This window comes from Cupressus sempervirens, chromosome 6, assembly GCF_028749045.1.
Source record: "Cupressus sempervirens isolate cs-2001-9-10 chromosome 6, ASM2874904v1, whole genome shotgun sequence".
NCBI lineage: Eukaryota > Viridiplantae > Streptophyta > Pinopsida > Cupressales > Cupressaceae > Cupressus > Cupressus sempervirens.
The window spans coordinates 26,829,949-26,844,196 of NC_143123.1; the positions used below are offsets into that span (position 1 = coordinate 26,829,949).

The 14,248-nt window shown below is 36.7% G+C and overlaps 1 protein-coding gene across 4 annotated transcripts in view; it reads left to right on the forward strand.

Moving 5' to 3' along the window:
- Window positions 1-14,248, forward strand: part of LOC149550912 (DNA repair protein RadA-like protein) — a 168,983-nt gene that overhangs the window by 122,494 nt on the left and 32,241 nt on the right. For all 4 annotated transcript variants that reach the window (XR_016352635.1, XM_089786478.1, XM_089786480.1 and 1 more), the window contains 3 exons: window positions 6,511-6,666; window positions 8,201-8,278; window positions 8,529-8,567. Coding sequence is in view for 3 of the 4 variants with exons in the window: in XM_089786478.1 (XP_089642604.1) it covers window positions 6,511-6,666; window positions 8,201-8,278; window positions 8,529-8,567 (273 nt within the window). In the remaining variant the exon portion in view is untranslated. The remainder of the gene's footprint in view (window positions 1-6,510; window positions 6,667-8,200; window positions 8,279-8,528; window positions 8,568-14,248) is intronic.

Sequence of the window (14,248 nt, forward strand, 5' to 3'; positions counted from 1 at the left end):
TATCATCAGCATTCATGCTAACATGATTATCTTTTGGAAAGTTGCGGGTACATTGCACAAACTGAAGGGCATCCAGATGTATGTGTGTACACCATCATCCACTACGAAAGTTGTCTTCAACTTGTCCTCCTTCGAAATGGATATTTAGATGTATCTTGAGAATGCATCCACAAATGAGTACATCTTATGTCCAACATGCTCCTCTAGGATGATATCAGTAAATGGTATGGGGAAGGTTGCTTGACTGTGACAACATTAAGGGGCTTAAAGTTGAAAACAAATTCTAATTTGACTTGCCTCCTTTTTCAATAATATTACAATATGGTATGCCCATTCCCTCGTCTGCACCTTGAAGATGATACCCGCTTCCAGCATACGCTTAATTTCCTCATTTACTCTAGCGGTGTAGTTTTTATTCTTTCTCTAAGGCCTCTTCCATACGTGTACAACTCTAGGTACTAGAGAAATGCAGTGTACGCACAACTTTGAAGGTACTTTTATTTCTTTGTAGGTCCATGGAAATACATCTCATACTCCAAAAAAAATCTTTTAAATTTCGCAACCTTCAACACGGGATTGCAGTCGTCTCCTACTAGTATATTGCATAGGTTTGTATCATCGCCCACATTTTTAATGTGTAGGTAGGGTTCTTCATACTTCATTTGTTTCTTCGTATATGACTATATTGCCAATATTTCGTTCACAGGGGCCTACTCTTCATTTCTGGCTAAAACAAGTCTCTCTCAAACCCTTGCCATACCTCCTCCACCTTGAGTGTATATCTACCAATGGAAGAGTCCATTCATCAAATTAATTTCATCATTTGAATACTCGTCAAGTTACAAAACAACTTGGTTGTTCGACTCCATTCGCTTCCTTCCTTCGTCCACTACACAATTCTCTCCTGCTAACTTCAACTCAAAGGAAGATGCAAGCTATTTGCCCACCATCTAGGTACGGAGGTCAATGACAAACATACGCCCTTCATTCCCCATTGAGAGAGTGCTCTTCTTCTGGTTATGATTTACCTTCATTGCGACCAGCCATCCCCTACCCAAAATGACATATTACCCTTTCTTCTTGAGAGGGATTGGAACAAAGTTGAGGACACATGGTTGTGTGCCTATTGTGACTTGTCACGTCATGAGTGTGAGGTCTCTGATTCCATGTTTGTTTACACTGAGTATATTACATGTTGGGGGCTAGGGAATTAGTTTCCCCAATTTTTCCTACGTCTCTTTAGTAATAATATTTACTCTTGATCCATCATCCATGATGGTATCTGTGAGTATGGTTCCTAGGATGCCCATCTCTACAACTGTAATGTGTCGGCTATTTTTTACTGCAAACATTGGATCCATCGTGGAACCACTAGGAACATCTGTATTTTGTGTGGTGCTGGTTCATGTGGAGAATCCACTAGGAATATTTTTAGGTTGTGTGGTGTTGGAGAAGGTACTCAATAATGTTGGTCGTAAAGGGGGTCATAGTGTGGAGGAGGTGTCGGACTTTAATCTGCACCTCTGTGTAACATTCGCCTTATCATATTTGTTCAGCTTTCGTCCTTTCAAATATACTACCTATCTCGTGCATTTCTTTTCGTCTTGTCATTTCTTTTTTGATCTCCTCCTTGGCTTCTCCTTGCCTTTGCTTCTTCACATGCGAGTTAGAGTACGTAGATTGCTTTGCTTATGTCCTAGCGACAACCAATTTTGTACTTCCTTTGACGTTGAGAAGATTGATTTTGGGTTTTGGGCAGTTGGCATCTTCATGCTCCCTAGGGCCACACCATCCATAACTTTTGCGGGGTGTCTTCCTTTTGTCAATCTTGGGCAAAGTAACCCCACTCGTTACGAGCCCAACACTGTATTATTAGTTGTGGAGCCCTATTTTTTTGCTAAAAATTAGGCTCTCCATTTGTAGAATATGTTGGAGATGGAAATATAATCATACATATCGAAGGCAAAGATATAATTAGAATATGCATAGACAACTTGAATATACACTAACATAAAATTTATTTCATTAACTATATATATATATATTTAAATGATACACAAAGTTGAGGATAAAACTTGAGACTACATGGCTACATCATTAAAGAGGAGGCAACTAAGCTTGAAGTTATCTAAGGAGAAGTTTGATTAATATGCCAAGTATACTGTGGACAACAACTCGATTCCATTTGGACTTTATTATCAATAGAGAATGATGACATAGTGATTGATCTCAAGACGATTACCATACGTAATATGCAGTAGGTGAACAATGATTATATATGAGTCGATTAAAGTGTTTAGCATATACATTGTCAGTGGCGATCAGTGATTGAAAGATAGATACTTATTAGACAAGTCTCAATAAAGTAATAAGAAGACATGGCCTAAGCAATAAAACTGGCAGAGTCCTTGGGTTATGAATTTCCAAAAGAGTTTGATGAGGTGAATTCTATGAACAATCGGTGTAGACTTATGTCAACTGCAAGTGATCATGCGATTGATGTTGGGTATGACATTTCATTGCTTCGAAGTTTCAAGCTATGAGAGAAGCAATCAGGGATATGCAGTGATGGTAAAGACAAACAAACAAGCTAGTGCAGCGATTATTTAAAAAAACCTACAAACAACATAGGCATATCAGTCTCTCACCAACGTCAGTCAAAAGTGAGGGAGTCATGCAAGAGATGATGAATATATAGCACATAAGACATATGGAGAGGAGGCCAATCATTATGGATAGGCAACATCATTATCCAATCAACAAAGAGAAGTAAAAGCATTGTACATTTGTCTGTTTGCATACGTATTATCTGTAGACAATATAGATGACAATTAAATGATCCCATGAATTATAATATGATACACACAGGGAGGGCCAAAGTTGGACAATGAAATTGGATGATTTGCCTTAAAAATACGATGATTACATTGCAAGAAATTGAGAGTGGTTAGAATCCTCAAAAAAAAATACTAAGCATATAAGATCTTCATCGCTATGAGTAAAATGCATAATTTAATTTATATTGCGTCAACCATCTTTTGGGTTCAAGGAAATAAAAATTTCACATAGTGCTCAGTATGGTAGCCTGTAGGAACTATATTGAGAACAAATTATAGCCCAAGAATGGAGTAAAACGGTGATATGTAGCAAGGATCATGTTGCAGACTCCTAAGGATGATTATCTTGTGAGATGGGGATACTATCTTCATCTTTTTGCTTTACTTGAGTCGTTCAACGAGCCATCTATTCTTTAAATTGTCAGTTGACTTGTCCATCTTTCCCAGGAATTCTTTGAGCCTCCGGTTGTACGCTCTCACTGTTTTGTTCTTTCCTTGCTTAATGTTATAGGTTTCAACTGCTATTTATTTGTCATTTTGAAGCAAGCAAAATTCATTCTGAAATTCTTTTCTCAAATTATCCCACGTATTTATCTTTTCTTTGTCCATATTGAAGTACCAACCAATTGTGACTTTGGGTAGGGTTGCTAGTAACTATTGGACCCATTCATCCTTGTCAGTTGCTTATTTTCGTCAAACAAATTGTCTTACAGGTACAACGGTGTCTGATGGGATCCTTCTTCCCGTTGCTAGTGAGTTTTGATAGTTTATGCTTTTGTGACAACATGGTTAGAGTTCTGTTAGTCCTCGTCAGTAGATTTTTCGAGTTGGTTGGGTTAGAGCCTGACGGGTTGTGCTAATTACCGTGCCCCATTGTCCCTACGATACTCCTCGTTGCATTGGTATCCTCGACATTCCTATCCTTGGCCTTCTCCACTTTGTTCCTTCAAGCTTCCCTTGCCTCTACGCGCGGTGTAAGGGTTAAGTTCCTTAACTAGTTCCTGGTCTCCTCTATCAAGTTGTCGTTGTTCCCTTTGTAGCGGTGTTCCTCCCTACCATACACTTGGGGATATTCCTCCCTACTATACTCTTGGTAGTTTTCCTCCCTATCCTACTCTTGGCGGTTTTCCTCCCTACCGTACTGTTCTCTGTCAGCTTCTTCACCTAATGCAGCACCAACTTGGTTCCCTTCAAGAAACCCTTCCTGTAATATTTTGACGAGTCTCCCCATCTTTCTCCTACTTTCTGCTTCTTGTTGGAGTATTGAGGCCCTTTGGATGGCCTCGCAATCGTCAATGTGTTATCTTCTATTCCTATCTTTGTTCAACAGGTTGCACATTAGTTATTGCCTTGCCTCCATTTGCTTTCGTCCCTTTCCTCCCGTTACCTACATCTACTTTGTTGGCGTCTATACTTTTTGTAAGCTTGGAGAATTTGTTGCCATTTGTTTTCATGATTGACCTCTTCCCGATAGTTTTGAAGAGTAATACAAGTTTACAATGTATGACAGCCCTTAGAGTGAGTTAATATATAGACCCAAGGGTGTCAAAGCGAACCGTTGCAACCTATGATTGTCTACCCTTAGGTTACACTAGCAACTTTGACAAAATAAATGACACCTTAACATTAGTTATTATTTCTTCGAAACTATCTCTTTGTAACTCTTTACTAGATTACTTTGTAGCTCTTTCCACACATCTGTCATCTGTACTTGCACACAAGAAAGAAGGAAAATTTTGCGCCGAAAGAGGATTACAGTCAAATGTCATTTTAGGAATTGACCTTGAGTTAGAAATCAAATCTACATCAAATCTAAATATGTAGATGTCTTATACCTTGATGATGCAGTGCTCTTTGGATGTAATCAAAAGTATTACTATTGGTGCAATAACATGACTCCACATATCACCTAGTATGAAATCATAAAGTCATGCTTGCATGAAGTTTGTTGAATTTTACTATCACGAAGAATAGAATGCCTCGAATGCTGAAACTTTCTCCTTGAATGGTTAGATGCAAAATTATAGCTGAAAGTTCTAGTTGCATTTTATATATGCTGGATGGAGGAGGGTAGCTTGCTTTTAGACCTCTAAGAACATTTTTGGGTGTAAAACTTAATTAAAGCAGGTGGGATTAAACTCCTTGCTAAAACAACGTAACTATTATATGTTTTAAGTTTGGGCCCAATCATCAGGAAATGGCATACCCATAGTTACACGGGGACGCATCACCCCCTGTTTTGCCCCACGCATCGGGGACTTGGGGATTCCGTTCCCTGGTCCCTAATGGTGCCACTAGACTCCACTTCCGCCAAGGATGGCGGGACGTCTTGGTGTTCCAATTCAATGAAATGTTCAAGTATTTACTCTTTTACATCTTTATATCTTATTTTGCAATAAATCTTTTCATAATTAGCATTTTAAGTACCATATGTATAATATATACAACCCCCCGGTCCCCTTGCCGTCCCCAAATTAAGGCCCCTCTGTCCCCTTTTCTTGAAAATTTGTTCCCTCGTTCCCCTATCCCCCCATCTCCCAAGGTGATGTAACTATGGGTGTGCGCTAGGAGCCTTGGTCCACCCCATGTGGCTTCAAATTAAAGTTCCTATCTGGAAAAAGTTAGCCATAATTAGTAACGAAACTTATCTGGGAAAGCGGGACCAGATGCAGAAGGCTATACATGCTAAAAATAGGGTGTAGTTGAGTAAAAAATTGCAGAGGGATGCAATATATGGTTGTGACAATATATATCAGTCTTCTGTGTAATGATTGATCTTTTGATTCAATTCTAGGATCTAGTAAATTGCAAAAATAAACAATTCTGCTTGCATTGAAGGAAATGGTAAATGGCTTGAGACATTTGAACCATTTATTGATCTGGTAAAATCTGTCAGTCTGTTTCTATTTTTGTAATAAAATAGTCAAGGACTTGAGAGAGATAGGTAATATTTAATATGATGTTATTAAAGCCAATATAAAGTTGATATGCTTCTTTGTTTAGTGTGGCATAGTGTGGCACGGCATATAAATGATATGTTAAATTGAAGTTTGCTGAAATTATGCATATAGATTTCATCCTCTCTATTTTTCCGTTATTGCCCCATTTCACTTGAGCAAAAACATGCAACTATGTTTGAAAATTATAAGACTCAGGAAAGTATTTGTTTGGTATTGTAGTATCTGGTAGGTTAATTAGACCAGATGATTACCATTTTCTAAACAGTCATGTCTGTAGGGCAAGCTTTGTCTGTAATTTGCAGGTCACCAAAATCTAGTTCCTTCCACATATTTCTGATTAAATTATTTGAATTATTAGACAAGACATATGCTATGTATGCATTCACCAGTGGTTTTCTGTGCGGAAAATAAGTGCTGTATTAAATACTTTTCAAGCGAACAGAATTATGGAGAAGAATTATTTTGAAGTGGCATTGATGTTAAAGTTGAATTATCTATCTCACTTGTAGTTGTAACAAATAAAAAATTATATTACTAGTGACAAATACCTAGAATTCATTGGGACAAACAAGTACATATATTATGTGTTGATATCAGTGTACGTTGTACAGTGTAAATACTACAATGCTTGAATTTTTGATATGGACACTATTTTAATATGCACAGTAGCTAATATGTTTTCTTGTGTTGGTTGGTTCTTTGATTTATATCAGATTGGAGTATTGGAAATGACAACGAATGGTTTGCAGTCTGTTATGAATCCAAGTGAGCTTTACCTTACAGAATGGGACGTCGATCAACATGTTCTAGCTGGATTAGCAATTTCTGTCGTTATTGATGGATCACGGCCATTTCTCATTGAAACTCAGGTAGTTCCTTTAATTTCATATTCTGTGTGTCACAGAACTTGAAAAATTAGTGTAATTGACATGCATTAGTTCTGTTTTAATGCACTATAGTCTCTTCTTATATGTGTGATGGATATGTTTCGCTTGTCTTGGGCAGTGCAGTTTGAATTTCATAAACACATTTTGTTCCCCAAGATTATGGAACAAATGGTTTCTACTTCAGTAATTTTCAAACGTATTCCTCAAGTCAGTGGAGTAAATGGTATAAGAGAAAATAAATAACAAGGTTATATAGGATCTGTCCATCTGTTTGGATGAAGTTGCATATGATTCCCTTTCTTGGTTCAAAATGATTTTGTATGGTGGATGTGAATAAGGAGAGTAGTGCATAACAGTACTGGATTGTCTTGTGGCCTATAACAACCTAGTGATGTTTTTCTTCTGTTGAGGAGATTCAGACATCAGGATATCTGCTTAAAGAATGCCAATGGACACGTGTATTTTAATAGAATGGATGCTACTTATCTGTGCAGTATCTGTTTTATGAAACATAATCCAACACCAAGGGTAAATGATCAACTTTTAAAACATAATCTTATACTAAGATGCTTCTGTTGTTGTTGGATGCTTGAAGCTCATGTTTTTATTATCTTTTTGCTAATCACCTACTGGTTTCCCATTTGGGGAAAAACAGGTAATATGAACATTGTCATGTTATTGAGCACGGTTTACCAATACCTCTTACTGGTGTTTTCATTTTCCTCTTCAAGGTTTATGCATCATGATAAGAAGTCGGGGAGATATGGTTCTTTTGTTTGTTGTCATATGAACTTTGGAAGCATCCGTTTTTGACATCACAATGGGAGATCCATGTTCTACCTTTAAATGGAATACAACTCATCTTGCAAGATAATAAATATTCTTTAGCTTTTTAACCCAATATTTGAAAAACAATTTAAAATTTATAAATTATTACAGATAATAAATTTGGGCCAAGCATATATTCATAGAGCTCTAGAGGATATTCATGTTACCAAGTACTGCATATATCCTTTGGTCTAGAACAGGAAGAAGAAAGTTTATCACAATGCTTCAAGTGTTGGTCATATGCACTCAAGCTAATTGGATTGGAGGAGGCCGTTAGAAACTATGGATAGTTCTGTTATGCAATAACAAAGTATGGGAAAAATGAATCTAGCGTCTTGGTTGTTTAACTGGTACTGAGATTGAAATATAAAACATTATGTTAGTATTGTTGAATTTTTGAAGCAAAACATGCAATTAGTCTAAACTTAAATATAAACTAGAAGCTCTACTTGTATTAGTGAAGGACTAGTAGTTGACATAGACTAAACTTCACACAATTGTCCACAATGTATTTTTTTTTATAAGTTTGCATTTGCATAATTTATAATTTAAAGTATTATGAGCTAAATATATTGCATTTGCTTATTTTTGAGCGTATTACTAGCAGATCCATATTAACAAGTGTAGAGCTTGAACTTTCACGTTATTCATTTATTATGACAAGTAATACCATGTAATGTTGCAACAGGCATTATGTTCCACTGGTGTGTCACTTACAAGGCGCTATAATGGCCTTCAAGATAATCGAGCTGACATGATTATTGCGGCAAGTGCATTTTGGCTATTGATAGCAAATCTTCTAACATATTGAATTTTTTGTATTTTTTAATCAGCCTTAGCTTTTTGGTTCTTGATTATTTTTTGTTATTTTGATCAGTATTTAAGCTCTACTGGTAAGATTAGAGGAAAACTTATGGAAGTTCTGGTCTATAATAAGTTTATATCTATTGCATATGTTAAAAAGGTTAATTTCTTGGGGCTTTGGTTGACTTTGTGCATGTATTTTTTTTGTGCAGGTGCTTATAAAGCAAGTTGGTATTAAGCTTCATAATCAAGTAAAGTTTCGCAATCAATATCATTTGTTTATGTTCCTTAAAAAGTTTAAGTTTATATTTAAGCTTTTATTGGAATTTCCAAACTGTCCACATGCCAAAATGTAATGGCAGTTTGAGTTACATGAGATATTTAGGAAAGTACCTTGGAAAATAAAAAATGCAATGAAATGTGAGAAGAGTAAAAGATGCAATGAAATGAGAGACAGAGAGAGCTTTTTCTGAGTTAAAGCCATTCTAATTGCACTGAGCGATAGTGAGTGTAAATTAGTGTGACATCATATCAGTACTGCTATCAAACTCCCATCCCATATGTTTTATTGCGTCTCTTGCCAAATGATGTTTGAGGCATACTAGGATACTATGAAAATGTATATTACAAAAAGCTTGGAAAGTCCAGAATGGATTAGATTTGCTATGGTTCTGAACTGTGTCATGCCATTTAGTGTCTTCTTTTTGGCGAACATGGAAAGCTGGGACAGTTATTATGAATTCTCTTTTCTTACTAAGAAGTACAATATGATACTAATTACATAATTTATAACGTATATACATTGATAATATTTTCAAGTAGTGTATACTGTTATTGCTGAATGAGCAATTAGATATCTGCTAGGTGAATTGATCTTATATATATTTGCACTAGGTGCAATATGGTGAATGAATATAGACTTTTAATCACATATAGCAACTGAGGTTTCTCCCTTGAGAAATTTGAATAAAAAATCAAACCTCAATCTCGAGGTAGGGTTTGAACCCTCTGTGAAAAATCACGTGTTTTGTTTGTTAGATTCTGGTGACTGATTAGGGAAGTACTCTACATACTCCATAACGGGATTATCGGGATTTTGGGCCGACATGTAATTATTAATTGTAACCCTAAAGCTGTAAAAATACTTGTATAAAAGGGCTTAAGGTTAGGGATTGTTTCATAGTTGTGATGTGAAAATTGGTTCTTGTGGCGGTATTGAGCTGTAAGGGATTACAGATTGTAATTAGGTTGTAATTACTGATCGTAATAATATCGGACTTGATGTTTGGTGGACGTAGCCCTCGGATTGGGTGAACCACGTTAAATCTTGGTGTCTTGTGTTCTTTTTCGTGTGATTTATTATTTTCTGATATTGGTTCTATTTGCATGTAATTGTTATTTCTGTCTGTGGTTTAATCCTAACAAGTGGTATCAGAGCGAGGTTGTTTTTTCAATCATCCTTTGCAAGAAAGTCTCACAGTTGAGTGGGAGTCTCACGGTTGAGTGCGAGCGATGGCAGATGAGGGTAGCTAAGGGTTGACAGGTTTAATGGGTAGAACTTCCACTTAGGGAAGATGCAAATGGAAGACTATCTTTATCAAAAGGATTTATGGAAGCCGTTTGAAAGCAAAACCAAGAATCAGGGATCTATGTCAAATGATGGATGGGATCTTTTAGACAGAAAGACACTTGGAAGCATTTGATTATGCTTGGCACCATCAGTGGCATTTAATATTGCAAAAGCGAAGATGACAGAAGAATTGATGCAAACCCTAGCGAAATTGTATGAAAAGCCTTCCGCTTCAAACAAGGTATCTCTCATGAAGCGTTTATTTAATATGAAAATGGCAGAAGGTGGATCTGTTGTAGATTATTTAAACGACTTTAATACTATTACCAGTCAGTTATCTTTTGTGGGTATCAATTTTGATGAAGAAATTAGGGCTCTCTTGATTTTGTATTCTTTGCCTAAAAGCTGGAATGACTTGGTAATGGCTGTGAGTAATTTTGTTCTTGGATCTAGTACCCTAAAATATGATGATGTGATTGGTGTTGTTTTGAGTGAGGAATCTCGTAGGAAAACCTCTCGTGGATCTACATCAGGAAGTGCTTTGAATGCACAAAGCAGGGGCATAACGACTGAGAGAGGACGTAATTTTGGAAATCGTTTGAAATCAAGAGGAAAGTCAAAAGGGAGGAGGTCTCAATCGAGAGGACCGAACAACTGCTGGTACATTGGGAAATCAGGGCACAAAAAGGAAGATTGTTGGAATCGAAAGAAAAATGAAGGAGATAAACCAGATGGAGACAAGGAGGCAAATGTGGTAAGTAACAAATTTGAAGAGGATGCTTTGCTTCTGTCTTTAGAAAGTGTTGATGATTCATGGGTTTTAGATTCTAGTGCTTCATTTCATGCTACACGTCATAGAGGTTATTTCAATTATTATGTCTAATGGGATTTTGGACTTGTTTATTTGGGGGATAATGAACCCTGTCAGATTGTTGGAAAGGGAAAAGTTAAGATTAAGTTGCAGAATGAGAATCATTGGCTACTACATGAGGTAAGACATGTTCCAAGGCTGAGTAGGAATTTAATTTCAGTAGGGCAACTCGGTGATGAGGGTTGTGTAGTGACTTTTAATGATAAAAAGTGGAAGGTTACAAAAGGTTCCCTTGTTGTAGCAAAATGTGTGAAAATAGGCACCTTATATCTTTGTACAAGTCATATTGTTCCTTCTACTTTAATAGTTGTAGAGAAAAATGAATGTTTAGGAATAGTTGCTGCAGTTGAGTAGGGAGAACAAATAGTTGTTGTAAATTTTGATACAGCGCTATGGCATGATAGACTTGGGCACATGAGTGAGAAAGGTATGAAAGTACTTCATTCAAAAAAAGTTTTACCAGGTCTGAAATGTGGTAATATGGATTTCTGTGAAAGTTGTGTATGGAAAGCAAAAGATAGTGAGTTTTGTGAAGATGGGGAAGGAAAACAAAAAGGAGAAATTAGAGCTTGTGCATACAGATGTATGGGGACCGACTCAGGTATCTTCCCTTGGTGGCTCTTATTATTATGTTACATTTATTGATGACGCAACTAGAAAAGTATGGGTTTATTTCCTTAAAAAAAATATGATGTATTTCAGACTTTTAAGAAATGAAAATGTTTGGTTGAAGAAGAAACTTGTAAGAAATTAAATTGTCTTAGATCTGATAATGGTGGTGAGTATTGCAGTCATGAATTTGAAGATTATTGCTCCATTAATGGTATTCGTAGACAGAAAATTGTTGCAAGGACTCCACAGGAAAATGGAGTGGCTGAATGCATAAATAGGACTATAATGGAGCGCACAAGGAGCATGAGGTTACATGTTAGGTTACCCTTACACATGTGGGCAGAGGCTGTCAATACTGCTATATATTTCATTAATAGAGGTCCGTCTACTCCTTTGGGTTGTAGTATTCCAGAGGAAGCATGAATCGGTAAGAAGGCGAGTTATTCTTTTCTTAAAACCTTTGGTTGTGAAGCATTTGCTCACATAGATTCTGAAAACAGAACCAAGCTCGAAGCTAAGTCAAAGAAATGTGTATTTGTTGGATATGACATTAATGAATTTGGTTATAGGCTTTGGGATTTTGAAAATCATAAAATTGTAAGAAGCAGGGATGTCATATTCAATGAGAAAGTGTTGTACAAAGATCTGTTGCAGGAACATGAAAAGAAAGAAGATGATTATGTAGTGCTCGATGATACTCCAAAAGAGGATGTTCCAACCATTCCTCATGATGTGCAACAACAACAACAACAAATACGACACCCACTAGTGAATGTTAGACGGTCAACAAGGCAAATTAAACCTCAAGAAAGATTTTCTCCCTTTTTGTATTCTATTTTATTAACAGATGCTGCTGAACTTGAATGTTATGATTAAGCTGTGCAGGTGGATACTAAGGTTCAGTGGGAGTCTGCAATGAAAGATGAAATAGGCTGTTTGTTGAAGAATAAGACATAGGATTAATGCAAGTTGCTTGTAGGTAAAAAGGCTTTACAGAATAAGTGGGTTTACAAGTTGAAAGAAGAGAAAAGAGGTAAGAAAAGTTTTAAAGTCAGGTTAGTTGTAAAAGGATTTGCACAGAAAAAGGCCATTGATTTTGATGAGATATTTTCTCTTGTTGTTAAGATGACTTCTATTCGTATTGTTTTAAGTATTGTGCTATTGAAGATTTGCATTTAGAGCAGCTTGATGTTAAAACAACCTTTCTTCATGGTGATTTGGATTAAGAGATATATATGGCTCAGCTACAGGGATTTGAGGTCAAAGGTAAGGAGAACTTAGTGTGCTAATTGAAGAAAAGTTTATATGGATTGAAGCAAGCACCTCGACAATGGTATCTGAAATTTGACAAATTTATGCATGAGCATGGATACAATAAGCGTCATTCAGATCATTGTGTTTATTTTAAAGAGGTTGGATGATGACAGCTACATTATTTTATGTTTATATGTTGATGATATGCTTGTAGCTGGGTCTAACATGGATCATATTAAGGGCTTGAAACATCAGTTAACACGTGCATTTGCTATGAAGGATTTGGAGGTAGCAAAACAAATCCTTGGTATGAAGATTTGCAGAGATAGGAAGAACAAAACATTAATGCTATCTCAGGCTGATTATGTGGAGAAGGTGTTGCACGTTTCTCTATGGAGAATGCTAAAGCTGTCAGCACACCTTTACCTGGTCATTTGAAGTTGATTGAGGATATGTGTCCCAAGACACAACAAGAGGAGGATAAGATGTCCAAGGTACCCTATGCTTCATCTGAAGGAAGCTTGATGTATGCTATGGTATGTACTAGACTAGTTATTGCACATGTAGTGGGAGTTGTTAACAGGTATATGAGTCATCTAGGAATTGAGCATTGGAATGCAGTCAAATGGATTCTCAGATATTTGAGAGGAACATCCAATAAGTGTTTACACTTTGGAGGCTCTACTACTGATTTACAGGGTTATGTTGACTCATATTTGGCAGGGGATATTGATACCAGGCAGAGTACTACAGGTTATGTCTTTACTGTTGGTGGGGCAGCCGCGAGTTGGGTTTTTAGGTTACAAAAGATTAATGCTCTATTCACTACAAAGGCAGAGTATGTTGTTGCTACAGAGGCAGTCAAGGAGATGATATGGCTTTAGTTCTTTTTAGAAGAGTTGGGACATCCTCAAAAGGATAATTATTTGTTCATAGATAGTCAGAGTGCCATTCATCTTGCCAAGAATTCAGCTCTGCATTCAAATACGAAACACATACAGTTGCGGTACCATTTCATTTTGTCTTTTGGAGGATGGACAGTTAAAGCTGGATAAGATGCATACAAATGACAATCCAATAGATATGTTGACAAAGGTAGTAACAAGGGAGAAGTTGAACTCCTCTTCAGCTTCGGTTGGTCTTCTAGACTGAACATGATTAAAAGAACAACAGACTCTAGGGTGATTTGATCCAGTGAGAGTCTCATGTAGTAGTGGCATAGCTACAGGATTAGTCTCCAAGTGGGAGATTGTTGTTTAGTGTGGAGCTTGATCAGTCCCCAAGTGGGAGATTGTTAGATTGTGGTGACTGATCATGGAAGTATTGTAATTATTAGGATTATCGAGATTTTGGGCCGGCATGTAATTATTAATTGTAACCGTAAAGTGGTAAAAATACTTGTATAAAAGGGCTTAGGTTAGGGATTGTTTCATAGTTATGCGAAAATTGGTTCTTTTGACGGTATTGAGCTGTAAGGGATTACAGATTGTAATTAGGTTGTAATTACTGGATCATAACAATATCGGACTTGTTGTTTGATGGGTGAACCACGTTAAATTTTGGTGTCTTGTGTTCTTTTCAAGTGGCCGTGGTTTAATCCTAACATTGTTCTCTACCAATCGATT